The sequence below is a fragment of the Macaca fascicularis genome, chromosome 6 (assembly GCF_037993035.2).
Source record: "Macaca fascicularis isolate 582-1 chromosome 6, T2T-MFA8v1.1".
Lineage (NCBI taxonomy): Eukaryota > Metazoa > Chordata > Mammalia > Primates > Cercopithecidae > Macaca > Macaca fascicularis.
This window is the reverse complement of record NC_088380.1, coordinates 85523799-85542568: the sequence shown is the minus strand read 5'-3', so window position 1 is coordinate 85542568 and position 18770 is coordinate 85523799. Positions and strand designations below refer to the sequence as shown.

The following is an 18770-nucleotide window of genomic DNA, read 5'->3' as shown; positions in this document are numbered from 1 at the left end:
CCTTCCAGTAAATCCATAAAGACAAACATAAAAAGAGAAGTAGAACAATGTTACTATTATAAGATAAATATTTAATTTAACTATATATTTAGAAATAATTATTTCTGATGTTTATTTAATAACTCTTAGGGCATACTCCAACAATAAATCAATAAATTATTTTCCCTCAGTCCATTGTGTGAGATAATCTTTTAAAAGTACTACAATGGAATTATAAAAGTAATGTAATTGGAATAATTTTCAAGAGAGGTCTTCTGTTACTTGAGTGGAAATTAGGGAAATTAGGAAAGAAGCAGAGATATTATATTGTTTGTCATGTAATACTGTATATAATATTCTTTGATTAAATACAGTTTAAGACCACATTACAAAACTTTGGTTTTAAGATCTTTGAAGTTCTTTAAGAACGTGGTTGCAATACACTGTAATGCATAACACACCTAATCTAGGTGAAAAACTTTTAGCTGTATCCTTGTTTATCTACAGTTCTGATTATTCCCAGTAGGACTGCAAGGATTTCAGTTATAACTTTCACTACTTTCACTCTCCTGAAAATATTGAATTTTTTTTTTTTTTTTTTTTTTTTTTTTTTTTTTTGAGACGGAGTCTCACTCTGTCACCCAAGCTGAAGTGCAGTAGTGCTATCTCGGCTCACTGCAAGCTCCGCCTCCTGGGTTGACACCATTCTCCTGCCCCAGCCTCCCGAGTACCTGGGACTACAGGTGCCCGCCACCATACCTGGCTAATTTTTTTATATTTTTAGTAGAGATGGGATTTCACCTTGTTAACCAGGATGGTCTTTATCTCCTGACCTTGTGATCCACTCGCCTCGGCCTCCCAAAGTGCTGGGATTACAAGCGTGAGCCACTGCGCCCGGCCAATATTGAAATTTACTTAATTTTATTTTTATTATTTTCTCTGTATTTACTGCTTATTATAGAAATTGAAAAGGAAATAATGTCGATACTCAGTTTTTCACATTTTTCCCCGCTGAGGGTAATCTTACTTTACTGAATTATGAACTTAACTTTGCGTTGTAAGGCTTGCAGAATGTTTTCTCCTAGCTGAGAAGAGAGAGAGATCCAGACTAAATGAATCTTTGAAGGTCGAAACAAAAAGTCTGGCTTCAATTTACCAAGTTTTGTTTTATCCTCATCGTGTGTGCCCTCACCACAGTGACCTGCCTTAAAAATATATATGCATTTTAAGCTTTTATGCAAATTAATTATAGTGTTGATGATATTATTGATAATATGCTTGTTATATGTCAGACACTGTGCATATATGGCATAATTTCATCTTCTCAAAAACCCCATTTTATAGAGGAGGAAATTGTGTTTCCTTAAGCAACTTGCTCAAGGGCTGTCACAGCTGGTAATCAGCAGGTCTGACTCTGTCTCAGATGTGTCCTGCTCCACTGCCTGTGCTCTTAACTACTTGTCTTAATCTACCTTCCACTTTTATAGAGTGGGAAATGTGGAATAAAAATAATAATTCTATAGATAATTATAATTGCCTTTATTTATAACCAACACTTTAAAACATTTGCTTTTCTGATTTTTGAATCCTTGCTTATGCTCATTGTTAATTTAGTAATGGAAGGATGACCAGAGCCATATGTTTTGTAAGGAGCATGATTTTTTCCCCCCAACAGTTTCCTTCACTTCCCACTGTTCTTGAATAGGAGAAAAAAAAGAGGTATTAGGATGTCTTTTCAAAGTTACTAAACTATTTTGGTAATTGCAGGGAAATGTACCATTTTTAAGAAAATATATTTGCTTAAACAATGTAATTTAATGGTCAGGGTATTGGCCTATGAGTTGAACAACAAAATTATCTTTAAAAACATCAATGGACCACTTTATTCCTTAATTATTAAATTGGGATATTATTTACTGTTTCTATTCTTCATGGGAAAATAGTGGAAAGTATTACAGCTACTCCAATCAAGTGTTTTATATCACGTAAACAGCCAGTTATAAGAATGACAATTTTTAAATTATTGCTATAAAATTATTTTTTTTAGGAAAGTCTTACTTAGCATTTCTGAAAGATGACTAGATGGTAACACTGTTATTGCATGAAGAGACTTGCCTGCATTTAAGTCTTTCAAATAAATATCTGTTCTGAAGATGAAACATTTTGTATAAAGAAAAACATGTCTTCTACTTTTGGAATTGTGATTTCCCATATTAGTGTTGTATGGTTTTCTTAATGCTACCATGATTACTTTTTTAGTGTATTTTGGGATCTCTACTGTGCAGCTCCGGAGAGACGTGAAACATGTGAACACTCAAGTGAAGCAAAAGCCTTCCATGATTATGTAAGTTAACATATAATTTTACGAAGTTATACTGTCATTTTTCTTTGTAACCACTGCTCTTAAAAAATACACTGGCTCATTTGTTGTTTTGGTACTTAAGAAATTGGTTGGTCTTTTTTTTCTTGAAGAGTAGGCTCATAACTTTAAATGTGAAATAGAAAGGGGCATTTGAGTCTTGTTAAAGCTTAGGATAGAGCGTAGGCCTAATTCTAAGCTATTGAAGAAATTTCTCATCTTTAAGCATGTCTGATTTGTGAAATTTCAGATTATATGAAAATTAAATATATAGTAATTTTTTTATTCTATTAAAACATTCATTATAAGATTTCTGTAAATGATAAATTCCTCCCTGGCACATAAGATTTTTGATTATAGAAATACTCTGTTCTTCTCCTTTTGTAACTTTTGGTTGTATATCATAAGGCTAAATATCTTCCTTACTGAATTCACTTCCCCAAATAAAACTTATTGTGGACTAAAGGAAATACCAGACAAGAGAGTAGAAGATTCTGTGCAAAAATGAAAATGTAATTTTTTTTTTTTTAAATCTTAAGGAACAGCAGTGGAGTGTCTCTGGCTTGAGCATTGTTTTTAGAAGAACTGCAAATCTGATTTTAGAGAGCTGATAGTATCAGAAAGTAGAACTGTGAAAAGAAAAAAAAACAGTAAAGATAAGAATGAGTAGATGGTATTATGAAGGGGCTGGGAAAAGATGTTTGCAGAACTAACCATAAAAGACTGACAGATTGAGTTTAAGATGGAGGAAATCCAGTTTTCCTGGTTGGGAGGAAGTGAACTGGGGCTGGAGCCTGAGGAAATAACTGATAGTAAGTACCTAAAACTTAACCATAGGGATACTTGTGAAGTTTGTAGAGGCTAGCATCATTCTGTGTAAAAAGCCTTAAAAACCAGAACCAGCGCTCAAAAGGGAAAAAAGACGTTGTTCCTCCAAGGAAAATAATTCAGCGTTAGACTGAAGAGTAGAAATGGACAGAAGAATTATACCCTCCAAAATAGCATGAGGAAGAGCATGCAGACTTGTGGGAAGTGAAAATCTTGGTTACCTGGCAGGGACTGTGCAATTCTTTAAATGTGTACTAACCTTATTCAAGTGAGAGTGCTTGTGATTACCTCATCTGACATTGATTGTACTCATAAAGCTTGATAGGCACTAAACAATAGCTCTTGGGAACAATGTGAGTGAAAGAGACGCTACTGCAAATAAAAAGTAGAGAAAAAGTAGTTAAGGCAGGGCCCAGGACACAGGATTTATCTGAACAACCTCATTTTCTTTTTTTACCGTTGATTGACAGAAGAAATAAAGCAGAGATCCACCCATGAAGAATATGAGGAATTGGATAGGGTGGGGTACCCCATCTCATCTATTCCTTACACTAAGAGATGCATGCCTTGATTTGGCCTGTCAATTACGGGAGATGTCTCCACTAATTTTGACAACTAGATGGCATTAGAGAGTGCCAGTGTTCTACTCTTAAAGGAGATACAATATTTGATAGCCTACATTTTAAGAAATTAATCATATAAATACTTTTCCAAAATTACATTCTGTAGAAAGATGTACCCTACTGTTCAACATGGAGATCTTAAGGGGAAAAGTGAACTAATTTAGCAGCTCTTTCTAAAAGCATTAAATAAATCATCATCATTGTTGTCATAGTCACTTTCATCATCATCATCATTTTGCATTCATAAGACACTTTGAAAATTTCAAAGTATTCACATTTATTACCTTTAGAAATACAGTTAAATAGGTTTTGGAAATGAACATTAGCCAGAGGTAGGAGTAAAATTCGAGTAGATTTTAAAGGAGGAACAACCCCTTACCATGTAATTTGGTCCTTAGAAAATATAGTTTAGAAAAAAATCAGTATTTGAATTTTATAACTCATCATGAATATTAGCACATTGTATCAGATGTTTAATTTTAATTTAAATATTTTAAGAGATTTGATTTATTCTTGGATGCCATTTTCATTACATCTTAAAACCAATTTCTTTTCATGGTAATACATCTCTGATTTGTTTTTTAATTGCAGGTTGGTGAAAAGATAGTTTGACCTACATGATTTTGTATTACAATTGGATTTTTAAAAAATACATTAATTTCTTCTATGGTAATTTTCATGAATAGGATTTCCTAAATTCTTAATAGTAGATAATTTGTGAAAATGATTAACAAATTTATTTCTAACATGTAAATATAATAGTTTGAAAGACTTGGGGAAGAAAATGGAAAGCACAGGAACAAACAATAAGATTTTGGTAAAATTCTAGAATGTTATATTCTGCATTTGAATTTATTACAGAATTACTTCTATAATGGTAATATGTTTACCTCCTGAATTTTAAAATACTTTAATAATTTAACATAAAGTACTCAAGGAAGCATTCTAAAAAATACTTTCTGCAGTAGCTGCATTTTTAGCATTAAAAATGCTCACTTGCATGTATAAATGTTTAAAATTAGTCTTATTATTTTATAGTTACTTCCTATCTATAAGATTGAATGAATATTGACAAACTACTTTTTAAAAGAATTACTGGAGGCATAATGAGGTAAATAATAAATAATTATGTTAATTTGAAATAGGCCAAAATGTTAAAATGACTATCTTTTGATATTGGGATACGTGATTTTTATTTTTGTCTGTATATATTACTGTATTTTCCAAATATCTGCAATTATTAATTATTTCATTTTCAGGAAAGTTACTTTAAAACAGATTAAATTTCATCTTTCAGTGAGTTCTAATCACTCTTCTGAGATTGGAAACTAAAAACTTAATGAAATAAAATTTAAATTTACCATGTTACACGCACAGGCATTTAGCATTTCTTATGAAAGACATCTGTTGTTTTTTGTATGTGCACATATTGAGAGACATCCATAAACTGAATAGTTGTAATTTTGAGCCATTCTAAAATTTATTTTTAACCACGTTACTGAGGTATGATTGACATACAAAAAGCTGTACATATGTAATGTGTAAACTTGATGTGTTTGGAGATTAGTATGCACCCATGAAACCATCATCACAACAAATGCCATAAACTTATCTGTCACCTCTAAAAGTTCTTCTCCCCTTTTTGCTTTATTTTTTCCCTTTTGTGGTAAGAGTACTTAACATAAGATATACCCTCTTATGAAATTTTTAAGTATACAATATAGTATTGTTAATCATATGCCCTATGTTGTACAATAGATTTCCAGAATTTATTTATATTGTAAGACTAGAATTTTATATAGATATGGATGTCTGAAATCCATAAAGAAATAAATGAAGAAACTAATGTGGAAAAGAGAGAAACAGAACAGGATGACTTTATTTAAAATTCATTTTATTGTAAAAATAATTTATTTTTTTTCAAAGTATGTATTTTAAACAAACATCATAAGCCCCTTTCTCTCACTGAAATATTTTTAAATTATAATCTAGTTTCTGGTAAATGTGAAAAGATGATAATGGAAAGATCTTTATTCCTTACTATTTTCATGCTGATGTTACACTGCCTGTGATTGCTGCCAGTAGTACCAAAAAATTTAAAAAACATGATATTCTTTCAAAGATAGCATGCATTTTTAACTTGTAATTGGAGATGTAAGATTCATAAAATTTATAACTTACTATGGAAAATGTAGAAATCACAGAAAATAAGTTAAAGCTTTTTTTAAGTAAAAATGTATCTAAATACCTTAGATTTGTAGAGTCACATTTTTATAGCCACTTCTTTACTTTTTTTTTTTTACTTTTTATCCAGCTTCATTTAAAATGATTGTATTTTGGGCGACTTGGAAAAGTGAATATATCTCTTACTTTTATTCTTTTTCCTTGGGTATGAAGGAAAGAAACAAAAAATCATTAGCAAAACTCACCTTTCACTTACCCCAAACTATAGATTTGAATTATTGTGTTCTCTTGTTTTTGATGGGGGTGGCAACTGAAATTAGAGGTTTATATCTTTTTTAAGTAAATAAAAGCCTCACAATTTCAAGTACTGTGTCTTTGATGGAATGTATACTATGAGATAAGTAATAGTTACTTAGCCAGAAATAATGGATAGAGCTATAATGATGTGACACTCTATTTTGTACTAACAAGAATAGGTTATTTGTGTGTGTGTGTGTGTGTGTGTGTGTGTGTGTGTGTGTGTGTGTGTGTGTGTTTGAGATGGAGTTTTGCTCTTGTTGCCCAGGCTGGAGTGCAATGGCGTGATCTCAGCTCACCACACCTCTGCCTCCCAGGTTCAAGCAATTCTCCTGCTTTAGCCTCCCGAGTAGCTAGGATTACAGGCCTGTGCCACCACGCCTGGCTAATTTTTGTATTTTTAGTAGAGACGGCATTTCTCCATGTTGGTCAGGCTGGTCTCGAATTCCCAACCTCAGGTGATCTGCACGCTTTGGCCTCCCAAAGTGCTGGGATTACAGGTATGAGCAATCACGCCCAGCTTAGGTTATCTACTTTCAGACTTCATGAAATGTCTATAAATTTTGTTGCATTTATTTTTAGTGTTAATTTATTTTATTCTACATATATGCCATATGCTTTCCATTGTCTCTTGGGTTTAAAATCACAAACAACTACTCTTATAATACAAGGAATTTTTTTGCAGCCAGCCACAGTAAATAGATATTATCAGTTCCCGAAGATCAGGTGCTTTAAACTCTCTAGAAGGAAAGTCTCAGAATCTCTTGTAAAAGAAGGTACAGATATTTTCAAGGTGGTTTTAAAGTTTTTCTTATCAAAGTCAAACTTAACCTTAAAAATGTATACATTTGTTAATATCTTTTTTTTTTTTGAGACGGAGTCTCGCTCTGCCGCCCAGGCTGGAGTACAGTGGCCGGATCTCAGCTCACTGCAAGCTCCGCCTCCTGGGTTTACGCCATTCTCCTGCCTCAGCCTCCAGAGTAGCTGGGACTACAGGTGCCCGCCACCTCGCCCGGCTAGTTTTTTTTTTTTGTATTTTTTTAGTAGAGACGAGGTTTCACCGTGTTAGCCAGGATGGTCTCGATCTCCTGACCTCGTGATCTGCCTGTCTCGGCCTCCCAAAGTGCTGGGATTACAGGCTTGAGCCACCACGCCTGGCTGTTAATATCTTTTTAAAGAAGGCAAGAGCACAACTACTAACAAATGTAACTATGCTGTGGGGAGGATTATCCTTGAGGGAAGGGATTTTGGTAGACATAATTTAGGATCATTCTTCTGACACAGATTTTCTCAGTCACTTTGCAAGCTGGGAACCTCTGGCTGGTGATGCCACCTCCCCGCCAGGTCTTGCTCGACCATGCTGCCTGCCGCAGGAAGTGGTCCACCCACTCGGCCTGCCTGCACACCAGCTCAGTCTGTGGCTGGCTGGGCATGCCCCAGCCCAACTGTGTTATAGCTTATACCTGCATTTGGTGGTTCCTGAGTTCTTGTCCCACATCCAAGAAGAATGATGATACACTGACAATTGAAGGGTGAGAAGGGCGGAGAAGAATTTTGTTGAGCAATGGAACAGTTCTCAGTGGAGAGAGTATGCAAGGGTGGTTGAACACCTGCAGTCAGGTGGTTTCTCTTCCAGTGTGGCTGAGCCCAGGGCTTTTATGGGCTCAGAATAGGGGAATGCATTCTGATTGGTTTGTGAGTATGCAAAAAAGGTTAAAGACACCACTCAAGGAGGGGCACAACAGTGTAAAAAACCAATTCGGGAAGGGTAGGTGTATGTAAAATAGTTGAATGCTGGGAATCAAGCAGAGAAAAATGTACCAAATGGGAAGACAGATTCTCAAGGTAGTCTGTGGGTTTGACCTTTAGCTTGGCTTTCAGGCTTTAAACTGTCTTTGTCTTGGAGGTGGGATTTCACCAGGGATGCACCAGGGAGGAGGCATTTGTCTGCCTCCTCCCACTGTCACTTCTATCATTTGTTTATTAACTTTTTTTTGAAAACCTATTTATGTGCAAATTACTTGAATTGAAGCTACGGTAGGTGCAAAGATTTATAAAAATTTCCCCCTTTAGGGATTCATAATCTGTTTGGAAACGTATACGAGCTGTGTACATGAAGAGTTAACTGCTATGAGTGTAAACAGATAATAACCCTATACTGTATAGGTTTAAATGCTGCAAATGTGCACTGGCTTTTGAATGATGACTAGGATTTGGATAAGAGAAGTGCTGGGGAAGGTGTATCAGAGAAACTGGATGAAGTTGGAAAAATATAAGGTATATTTAAGGAACACTAAGCTGAGCTGTTTAACTAGAGTAGAAAAATCAAACACAGGATCAGTTCTTAGCTAACAGATGGTAGAATTTTAAAACTGTAAGGAGATTGTGAAATTATCCCACTGAAAAGTGGTTTCATGCTGAAGTCCCTGAATCCCTGGAGGATTGTGGAAGGGCCATAGATGGTGCCTAGGAATGAGAGGACACCCAATCATAGAGGTTCTTGGCTTCCTTCTCTTTTAACCAAAGCATTTCAGTTCTCCCCTATCCAAATTCCTTCTATTTTCTCTTTCTAATTAAATTGAATCTCCATATAATCAGTTACCCATGACATAAATGACTCTTCTTTTTATCCTCTTTATTGTTCTTCTTTACCTCCAACTAGTTATCAAAACTTCCAAATCATTGCCTGAACACTGTCTTTTCCTCTGTAATCCCATTTTGGATGCCTTAGGTAACGTCTTCATCGTTTCCAAAAACATTACAATAGCTATTTCTGCATCTGACTCAAACCCCCACCCCCATTCTAGAATTAAGGGTTCTTGGTAAACTCTTGAGTAATAATTTTCATTTTTAAAAATCTCTTTTATTCATTTACAACATCTCAATCCATTACAGTTCAAAAACTTTAAATAGAAAGTTTGAAAACTGCTTATTTTAGTCATTTGAATAGATAAGAAATCTGGTACCTGGAGGGGTTAAGGACATGTCATTATTTAAAGACTGAGTGTGGTTTAACCACAAAAATTCAGGTTTTCCAATTTTTCATCTAGTACTTTTCCAACTACACTGGATGAAACTTTCGCTCCGTCTGCCATAGTCATTTTTTTTTAGCATATTCAAAAAATAGCAAATTATATTTTAGGATAATGAATCTGAGGGCACGATGAAACCTGAAGAAAGACGACTAAAGGCCAACGCAGTGAGGAGGCTATTCTAATAGTGTTGATATATGCTGAAAATTCAGCCCCTGAATTAAAGTGGTGACAAATAAAATGGAAAATAATGAATGAAAATGAAGAAGAAAAGAGATTGTCTAGTTGTAAGTACTGAGGAAGAGAGAAAGATTAAAAATAATTTGTAATTAATGTGGCTGATGATATGGACTTGTGATATGCTTAGCAGAAATCTGAAATTAGGGAGGAAGAACATAGAGAAAGTGGAATAAGGGATAAGAGCGGGTTAAATTAATGAAGTAGTAAAGGTAAAATAAGAATTGAGGCCTGGGGATAGAAAGGTGTGAAAAAGGCTCACATTTAAGGGGTGATAGGAAGGAAGAGACTAGCATGAAAACAAGGGAAAATACAACTCAGTGAGAGGTAAATACTTACCACACTAGGTAGACTGACTTAGATAGCGTAACTGTTATGTTCTGTAACCCAGTACATTTCCCAAAGCTGTTCACTGTTTCAGAATGCTTCCAGCTTGAACTCTGCATCCCAGGGCAACTAATTTGTTTGGTGTGAACATACTATCTTGAGTACCTAAGATATTCAAAAACTGTTTGTGGTTGTTGAAGCAAGACTTGAAACTCAAACTATGTCAATGGCTGAATGATTTTTATAGGGCACAATTTCATTTTAGAAGGTAGTCAAGTATTGTATAAGGGGGACAACTGGATTCAAATTTAGGAAAAAAATTAAATGGACTTAAATGATTCATGGCTTCTTCTAGAAGTTTTGTAAACTTAAATTAATAGGTAGGGAAATCTCTCAACGTATTAGCCCTTTCTTCATTGTAGCTGTATTTTAGCAAGCATGTATTGAATTACCAATTAAGTAAAGAGCAGTGTAAAAATTCTCATACCTTAGGGCGGTAAGTATATTTAAAGACTGTAAAAATACATCATGTTCAATTTGATAGCCTAGTGGTTTGTACTTAGTTGGCACTCAATAAATATTTGATGAAAGAATGGCTGGATAAATGAAAGAATATACATTCTTCAGGCATACTATTTCTGAATGAGGTGCCCCCAATTCTGCGGGTACATTGTACCACTCTTATGTGATTCTTTCAATATTACTTCTTGCTTTCCTTTGATTGTTGTCTTGTCCTGCTTATCACCTTAGCTCAGCCCGCATTCTCATCATTATCCTATTTTTGCCATCCCTAAGAGAGATATGAGAAAGGAAAATACCTTAGAAATGAGGTCATATTATAGTTTTCATTATGGACAAAAGCCCAAATACATAAAGGAAATAGAAAGTCTTCAGATATCACAAAATGACGTCTATCTTCTTTACAACAGTACGCCTTAATTCAGTGTGTATATTAGAAACTATGAGGATATTTTCCATATACAAATCTTATCACAGCCATAATACACAAGGCTGGCTTTTTACTTTTTTCTCTAGCCTGGAATATTCCTGTGAAACAACATTGGGAGCTTGCTATAAGTTAAATCTGTGGGACCTATTTCATCATAGGCCATCTACCTATATAGCCTTATCTTTTCCAGACCAGTAATATAACCACTGATCTTTTCTTTCCATTGTCAATTTTTCCTCTCAGAGGCCTATGCTTTTCTTTATGTGTAGGATTCTAACTTCATTCACTACAGAGAAATACAAGAGGTAACAATAACACTGGGAAGGCTAAAGAGGATTGGGAATCTCAGTAAGATTTTACATTTGGAATATAAATGGAAGCTACCTGTTTTTGTTTCCACATTCACATTCTTATTTATTTAGGAAGTTATGGGGAGAGTCAAGTGGGTGGGACATTGTAAGTTTCCAAATCATTGTAAGAATGATTTAGAATACCTTCTTGCTTAATTTCTATCTTGTCTGGATGAGAGTTCAGACATCTTTGAGTTCAGACCACGATAGGATTGACCTGGCACCACTGCTAGGTCTGGTAAAACTTGTGGTGTCCTTGGAGCCCTCTCACTTTCTAAATGGTCTCTCTGGGAGGTCACAATGAATGGGAGGGCACTTTCCTAGCTGGCCTCAGAGGTTCTCCCAGCTATTCAGCTGCCTTTTACTGCTTAGTTTTCATCAGCTTTTCACTTGCTGGGACTTTCAGACTAATTCTGCCTTTGAGAGAAACTAGGCTTTTGTGTTATTGAATGTTTGGGTTTAGTTTCCTCAGTGCCTGTGAGGTTTTAATAGCAGGTGTTACTTAGGGAACTTTCCTGCTTTTTAATACTAGTTTCCTTCAGTTACTCTTAGTCAGCTCCTAGATTTTCCTGGGTCAAAACTGTGCATCTAGTTGGATGAATTTCTCTTTCTTATCTGAGAGATGCTCATTTCCAGAATAAAATGATTTGTGCCTTTGCTCAGGGACCAACCTGTTTGGATCTGTTTCCCAGATACTCTTTGAATCTGTTCTCAACCTTTTTTCCCCCATTTAAATTCTATTAAACAGTAGTCAACCTTGACAGTTTCCACCAGTGGGAAAAGTTAGGTTTTCTTCTAATATTTCTGCTTCTGCCTCTGAAAGCTCTCCCGTCATTCAGGGGAAAAACCAAGCTCTGCCTCTTAGTGAGTACTATCCCAGTGAAATTATGAGACTGGCTTTCAGTGCTTTGCCTGGTGTGCTTTTCATTCAAACTACTAAGTTAAAATGTTTTTCCCTTCTTTTTTCTTAATTTTCAAAGTATTAAAGTAATAGCAAGACTAAATTGAAACAAATAAATTATCTCAGTAAATTACTCTGAAGTTAAAAAATCCTAGTAGGATTTTTTCCCTTATTTTAGGAAGTTTATGAAGTGATAATTGCATATAGTAATTCAAACGTATGTATAGTTCTTACAGGTTTTTAGCCCCTGTCTGGTGCAATGGGCAGCAGTTGCTTACCTCATATTGAAAGACTAGAATAGTAATAAAGTGAGATGGTTAGGGAACTAGAATTGATTTATTTAATTTAGATTGTTAAAAGAAAGACATTTAGGACTTTTTAAAGTTGAACTGCAATTCCTGTGAAGCCCTTTTAATTTTTTTATACTGACAATGGAAGTTAATTAGAAATCTAAAGAAGGAATAATTTATCATGTCATTAAATATTTCTAGAGAAAAAATTTGTGCATATTTTTTCTTGAGTAGAGTATAAGAAGATAGACTCTGTACTTATTTTACTATAGTAGGGCTGTCAAGAATAAGAGCATAAAAACTCTGTTGAGGGAGTCAGTGAATTGAATCAGTTAAAACAGATTTATAAGGGTAAACAGTAATTCAGTTTAAGGTTTTAATTTTTGTAATTTAGATATTCTAAGCTAGTAGGGAAGAATACTTTTTAATTAAACTGGTCCAAAATATTTAAAAATAAGCAAAAGTAAATTTTTGTGAAATTTGAAACCTTTGGGGAGTTTCAGTTAACAAATTTCTCAAGTAGTATTTTCGTTTTCAATGGAAAATACACTATCTTATAACATGTTACATGTTCAATAACATCTAAAATTATCCCTTAGTGCCTCTAAAACATATGAAACATTTAAGTTTTAAAGAAATTAACATTTTGTTTTGTATTATGAATTGAAACACTTAATTTTTAAGGTCTTTGCTGCCACTTTATCTGGAAGTGACATCGTGGTAGCCTTGTGGCCAAATTGAACTTACTCTGGATATTAAAAATGTAAGCAAGACATGCAAGCTGATGCATCATGTTTATATTTGACAGATAATTAGTTCATACAGTTTAAATTACCATACCTATCTTCTTTCTTTTTCTCCAGGGGGAATGAAAGATTTCTTTTTGTCTTGGATCAGCTAAAAATGTTTAGAATGCAGAAGGATAAATTGGAACTTGCTCCCTACTAGTCGTGCCCAATAATTCTAGAAAGTACCTCAGTCCCATTTTCTTATTAAAGTTGATTTTCTCATGGGTTTTCCTACCATTACTGTAATGTGGTCAGTACAAAGCACACCACTTTTTGGCTAATTTAGTTGATGATGATTTGATAAGAGTGAGTGTAAACATTTAAGAATTTCTTTTCAGGTTACATGGCAAGTGATTTGCCAGGAAAAATCTTGTTCTTTTTTGCTGTATAAAGAGCATAGGACCACTGTAGGAAAAAAAAAAAAAAGAAACGTCATGAGGCCATCACTATAGCTATGCCAGCAGGCCTGAAAACCTTTTATCTCGTGTAAATGACATTGCTAAAGAACTTTACAATGATCCACTTCCCCTTAATGCATAGTAAATATATAATTTTTTCTTTATGATTTTCTTAATAACATTTTCTTTTCACAACCTGTATTTTTCTAAGTAGCCTGCTCACCTGTTACACTTCTTGGAATGTCAGTAGTACAGAGTTTAATATAACGTGTATTTTTTCCCTCAGTGCAATGTGGTCAATTATTTTCAATGATGGTTTGCATATATTTTCTTATTAGGCTCTAATTTTGTTTGTGTAAATTGTTTAGAAACACTAAACTATTCAGAAGGACATTCAGAACCTTATTTATATATGCTCATTGTATTTTTCAAAATTATAGTATAATGTAGTAGAGACCATGGAACTATTTTTTATAAAATTTAACTAGTAAAAACACAATAAGGATTCAGATAATTCATCATAAGAGGTGAACCTAATAACGAATAGTTGTCATAATTTTCTGGTATCTTTTGAGAAATGATTTTAGTACATTGTTTTTATGGTATGTATTACTGTCACTTTAGAATAGTTGTCATTAGTTTAAGCCTCAACAGTTTTTACCTTGAGCCTGATCAGTATTTTTATAACCATTGTGGCTTTTTACCTTTTCCAAAGATGGTGAGAGTACTTGCCATGCAACATGCTCTTCTGCAATGTGATCATGCCAGTCTGCTGAATCTAGGCTGGTCTTAATGACTTGCTTGTAATAGAATGGAGTGGAAGTGATGGTATGTAACTTCTGAGGCTGGGTCAGGAGAAGCCTTGAGGCTTTTTCCTTGGTCTTTTGGAATGCTTTCTGGCTGTGCCTTCTTGCTGTGTCTTAAAACCATGTCACTATTCTGTGGTAAGTCCAGTCCCAAATAAACAGTTTAAGCCTTCCAGTAACATGAGCCTAGCCTTCTAATCATCTGAGCCTGGGCACTAGCCACCTGAGTGGAGAAACCCCTGGCAGTTTGCGTCTTCACAAATGAGCAGACGTTATGGAGTCTGCAGAGACGGTCATTATTATCTCCGTTCACTGTCCAGAGTCCTAAACTGGAGAACCCATGAGCATAATAAAAGGTTATTTTTTTCTACCACTAAGTTTGGGACGGTTTGTTATACAGCAATAGATAATCATAACAGAATTTAATATTGGAAGTGGGGTGTTGCTGTAACAAAACCTAAAGTGCATGGGACCAGCTGGTGGGTGGAAAGACTGTTCGTGAAGCTTGGAAGGGACTCGTGGAGACTGATGGTGAGGGATTGAAAGACAGTAATGACAGTGTTACTTGATACTGGAAGTAAGAAGATCTCTGTTATCTAGTGGTAGCAAATTTTGCAAAACCGTCACCCAGGGTAACATGGAAAATAGAAAATGAACCAGTGGACCACTAATGAAATTATGGATTTGCAAAGGAGATTCCCAGGCAGAATATCTAAAGTGGCAGCTGTTTCTTTTAGTCCTGTCTGATGATACATGGATAGAGAAAACTGAGCTAAAAACGGAATTCTTGTTTTCAAACAAAGGATTCTCAAAGCAAAAAAGGGCCTCAGAACAAAGGTCAAATGCAGAGCAGAGTTAGGAAAATGTGGTCTCAGGGCAGAGATGAAATTAAGGTGTAACTATAAAACCTTTGTTAAGTCCTCAGAGATGTGAGGTGGTGCCTCATAGAACCTTTCAGACACACAAAAGGCCATCCAAGTGTCTTTAGGGGATGCCTCCTAGTTCCTCTCTGTTAAACAAAAGGGCTTCTAATAATCTTGAGGGCTTTATTCCACAGCAGCCTCACAGGGAGCCCAAGGTAGGGAAGGACTTTTGCCTGAATGAGTGGATTTATAAATTGATGCATAGAAACATATAAAGTTTTAAAAATAATTATATTTATAAGTTGAGGCGTAGAAACCTATAAAGTTTTTAAAAGAATTATATTAGCCTGGACTAAGAGGGACCAAGACTACACAAATTGAAAAGAGGCTCTTGGATACCCAAACTTCTGTAGACAGAAAACAAGCTGAGAAACTCAGTCGCAAACATGGGCTACTTTTTTTATGGAAAAGGAAGCATGACTCAGATGGAGGAAACAAGAGGCTAGCAAGCAGGGCCCAGAACACAGAGAAGTACTTTCACTGAGTAGGACTGGGTTCTGATCAAGGTACTGGTTACATGTGTCCTTCTGTATATCAGAATTATTATAAACTGGTAACACTGACATGCTTCCTGTTTCCTCCTATGCAGCAGTCACCTTTTTGAAAGGGAGTTTCTATTGCAATTATCTTGTCCCTAAATAACTAGGTGTTTCGGATGTGTGGGAGGCAGAGAATTTGTCTCTTTAGTTCACTGGTCTTCAGATTGAGAGGAATGGTACTTCACGTGTAGTACCTAAGAACTTCATTTGCATCTTAACCTGATTTAGGTGATTAGATCCTGGACTTTGAACTAATGCTGTAATTAGGAAGATGCTTAGGCGATTATGGGGACGGGGTGAGTATATTTTATATTGGGATGGTTGTGAATTATTGTGGTCACAGAGCAAATTGTGCCGGATTGACATGTTTTATTAAACTTTTTACTTTGAGATAGTTGTAGATTCACATGCAGTTGTAAGAAATAACACAGAGAGATCTCATGTACCTTTTCCCTAGTTCCCTCAATGGTAAAATATTGCAAAACTCCAGTACAATAACTGTACCAGGATATTGACCTTGATGTAATCTACTGATCTTATTCATATTTTCCCAGTTTTACTTGTACTCGTATGTGTGTATTTAGTTTTGTGTGATTTTTATCATGTATGTAGGTTTATAAATCCCCTACCTCAGTCAGGATACAGAGCTACAAGGATGCTCCTGTTGCTTTTATATTCACAGCCGCCTTACCAACTTGTTCCTAACCCCTACCTGCTTGATTTTTATTACAGCGTTAGCTCACATTATAAATGTAGATACACTTAGAAAAAATGGAATGTATGTTATATACAGGAGTGTGTTATTAAACTGAGTCATGTAAATTACCAAAAAGGCCTTCCATTTAGAGATATGTAATGGTTGACTTTTCCAAATTGAGAATTTATCTGTTAGTAAACAACTAGTATATTGGTAAAGACTAATTAAGCTTACTATTTTTTACTGCTGTTCAGGATGGTTTAAAGCACTGATATAAGTACTTCATGTCAGTTGTATAGGTAGATTGGGTAATAGTGTAATGCCTTTTGCTTTCATGTATAAGACTATACCCTAAATGATGAAATTTTTGTTCTGTATTGTTTAGCATATTCAGTCAAAGGTAAGCAACTCTGAAAAGTTATAAAGGAGGCATTTCTAAAGGAAAGAATTGCCTTTCTGTATTACTTTAATATTCTACTCTGTTATTTTGTTGCTATAGTAAGAAAAATAGATAAAAATCACTTGTAAGGAATTTAGTGTTATTTCTTTAGATGGTTTTTATTTTAAAATTTTTGTTACCAAATTATTTCTGGCTTCTCCTTTCCTTTTTTCATTTATCTTAGGTATTCAGTTGTTCTTTACAATTTTTTCCTGTGATTCTGAATTATTTATCACAATGCCAGAATTTTTATGGAACATTAGTGTGAATTTTCTTTTCTTTTTTTTTGGAGACAGAGTCTTGCTCTGTCACCCAGGCTGGAGTGCAGTGGCGTGATCTCAGCTCACTGCAACCTCTGCCTCCTGGGTTCAAGCGATTCTTCTGCCTCAGCCTCCTGAGTTAGCTGGAACTACAGGTGTGTGCGACCACACCCAGCTAATTTTTGTATTTTTAGTAGAGACAGAGTTTTACCATATTGGCCAGGCTGGTCTCGAACTCCTGACCTCATGATCCGCCCGCCTCGGACTCCCAAAGTGCTGGGATTACAGGCGTGAGCCACCACGCCCGGCCTTATTTTCTAACTAAAATGTGTGTAGGGTCTTTAGCTTTGTAAATCTTTAGTGTGTTGTATGCATTATTTGTGATCCACGGGTAGAAATATCTAAAAATTATTATATGTTAATTATCTTATTTCTAGCATTTAATCTACATCTTCTGTTACATTTAACAAGGCAGTTAGATCATCTTAACCACCCTCTTTTAAAAATTTGCTTTTTCTTTAATTAAAAAAAATAACATTTATTGGCATTGCCGGGCACAAGCCTAGGTGTCAAAGAGACAGAAATAAAACAGAGTCCAGACTTCAGCAAGACTCTAATAAGGGAGACAAGTCAACAGATAATTACAATAAAATGTGCCCTAACAGAAAAACACAGCATTTTATGGAAACATTTGTTGAGGGTGAACTTTAGTTAAATTTAGCCTACGGAGGTGAAGGAAGGCTTCCAGGAGGAGCTTAGGAGGAGTTCAGAATTTGTTAAGCTTCGTGAATGCAGAAAAATTGAGGCCTCATTCCCCTCTGCATCCACACTACCTGCTATAATGGCCAGAATATAGTGGGCCCTTGATACATATTTAATGATTATTGAAAAAGCAGAGATGTCAGAGCTGAATTTTGAAGGAAGGTTTTGGAGTCAGTTGAGTGAAAGAACGCTGTTTTAGACAGAAGGAGCAGCGTGTGCAAAAGGCACGTGTCTTTGGTAAAATCCCTTCCTGAGCCTGAGACCCTCAGACTTTACCAAGGACAATCAATCTCAATCAGTTTCTCCCTTTTTCTCCGTAGGATCAGCGGACTGTGACTGTCTGTTGTTTCTAAGCAAATTGCTGCAAGGATTTCTGTGGCTCCTCCCAGAAGCTAGATAATAAAACATATAGTATTTTTAAAAATCTCTGTGAAAAGGCTCCCTTGGGCTAAAAATATTGCTTGTTTTTTTTGTTAAAATGTTTTTATCAAAGAATAGGGGGAAAATAGAAACTTGCTCTTTTCAGAGCTGAAGAGCCTAAGAATGATATAATTGGATTCACCATTGACTCTTAATTAATGATATGTGAGTATTGTGATTGGCTAACAAGCTTAGCTTACAATTTCTGGCCTGGGAAAAAAAGAGGTTGGGTATTCGTCATCCTTCCCAGTGGTCCCGCTGGCAGAGGTTCAGTTTCAGTTATTGGGTAGTCCTTTTGTTATACATCCCCAAATGCCAGTTCCACTGTGGAGTTCAGCGCCCTTAGATGATTTAAGACTGTTACTCTTCTCAGAATTATAAA

At 35.3% G+C, this 18770-nt stretch overlaps 1 protein-coding gene across 50 annotated transcripts in view; it reads left to right on the top strand.

Moving 5' to 3' along the window:
* The window catches only part of SSBP2 (single stranded DNA binding protein 2), a 329283-nt gene that overhangs the window by 135616 nt on the left and 174897 nt on the right, over positions 1 to 18770 (top strand). For 37 of the 50 annotated variants that reach the window (XR_012413808.1, XR_012413807.1, XR_012413804.1 and 34 more), the window contains one exon: positions 2239 to 2323. The exons of the other annotated variants lie outside the window; for them this stretch is intronic. Coding sequence is in view for 19 of the 37 variants with exons in the window: in XM_073993723.1 (XP_073849824.1) it covers positions 2239 to 2323 (85 nt within the window). In the remaining 18 variants the exon portion in view is untranslated. The remainder of the gene's footprint in view (positions 1 to 2238; positions 2324 to 18770) is intronic. 50 annotated transcript variants of the gene reach the window in all.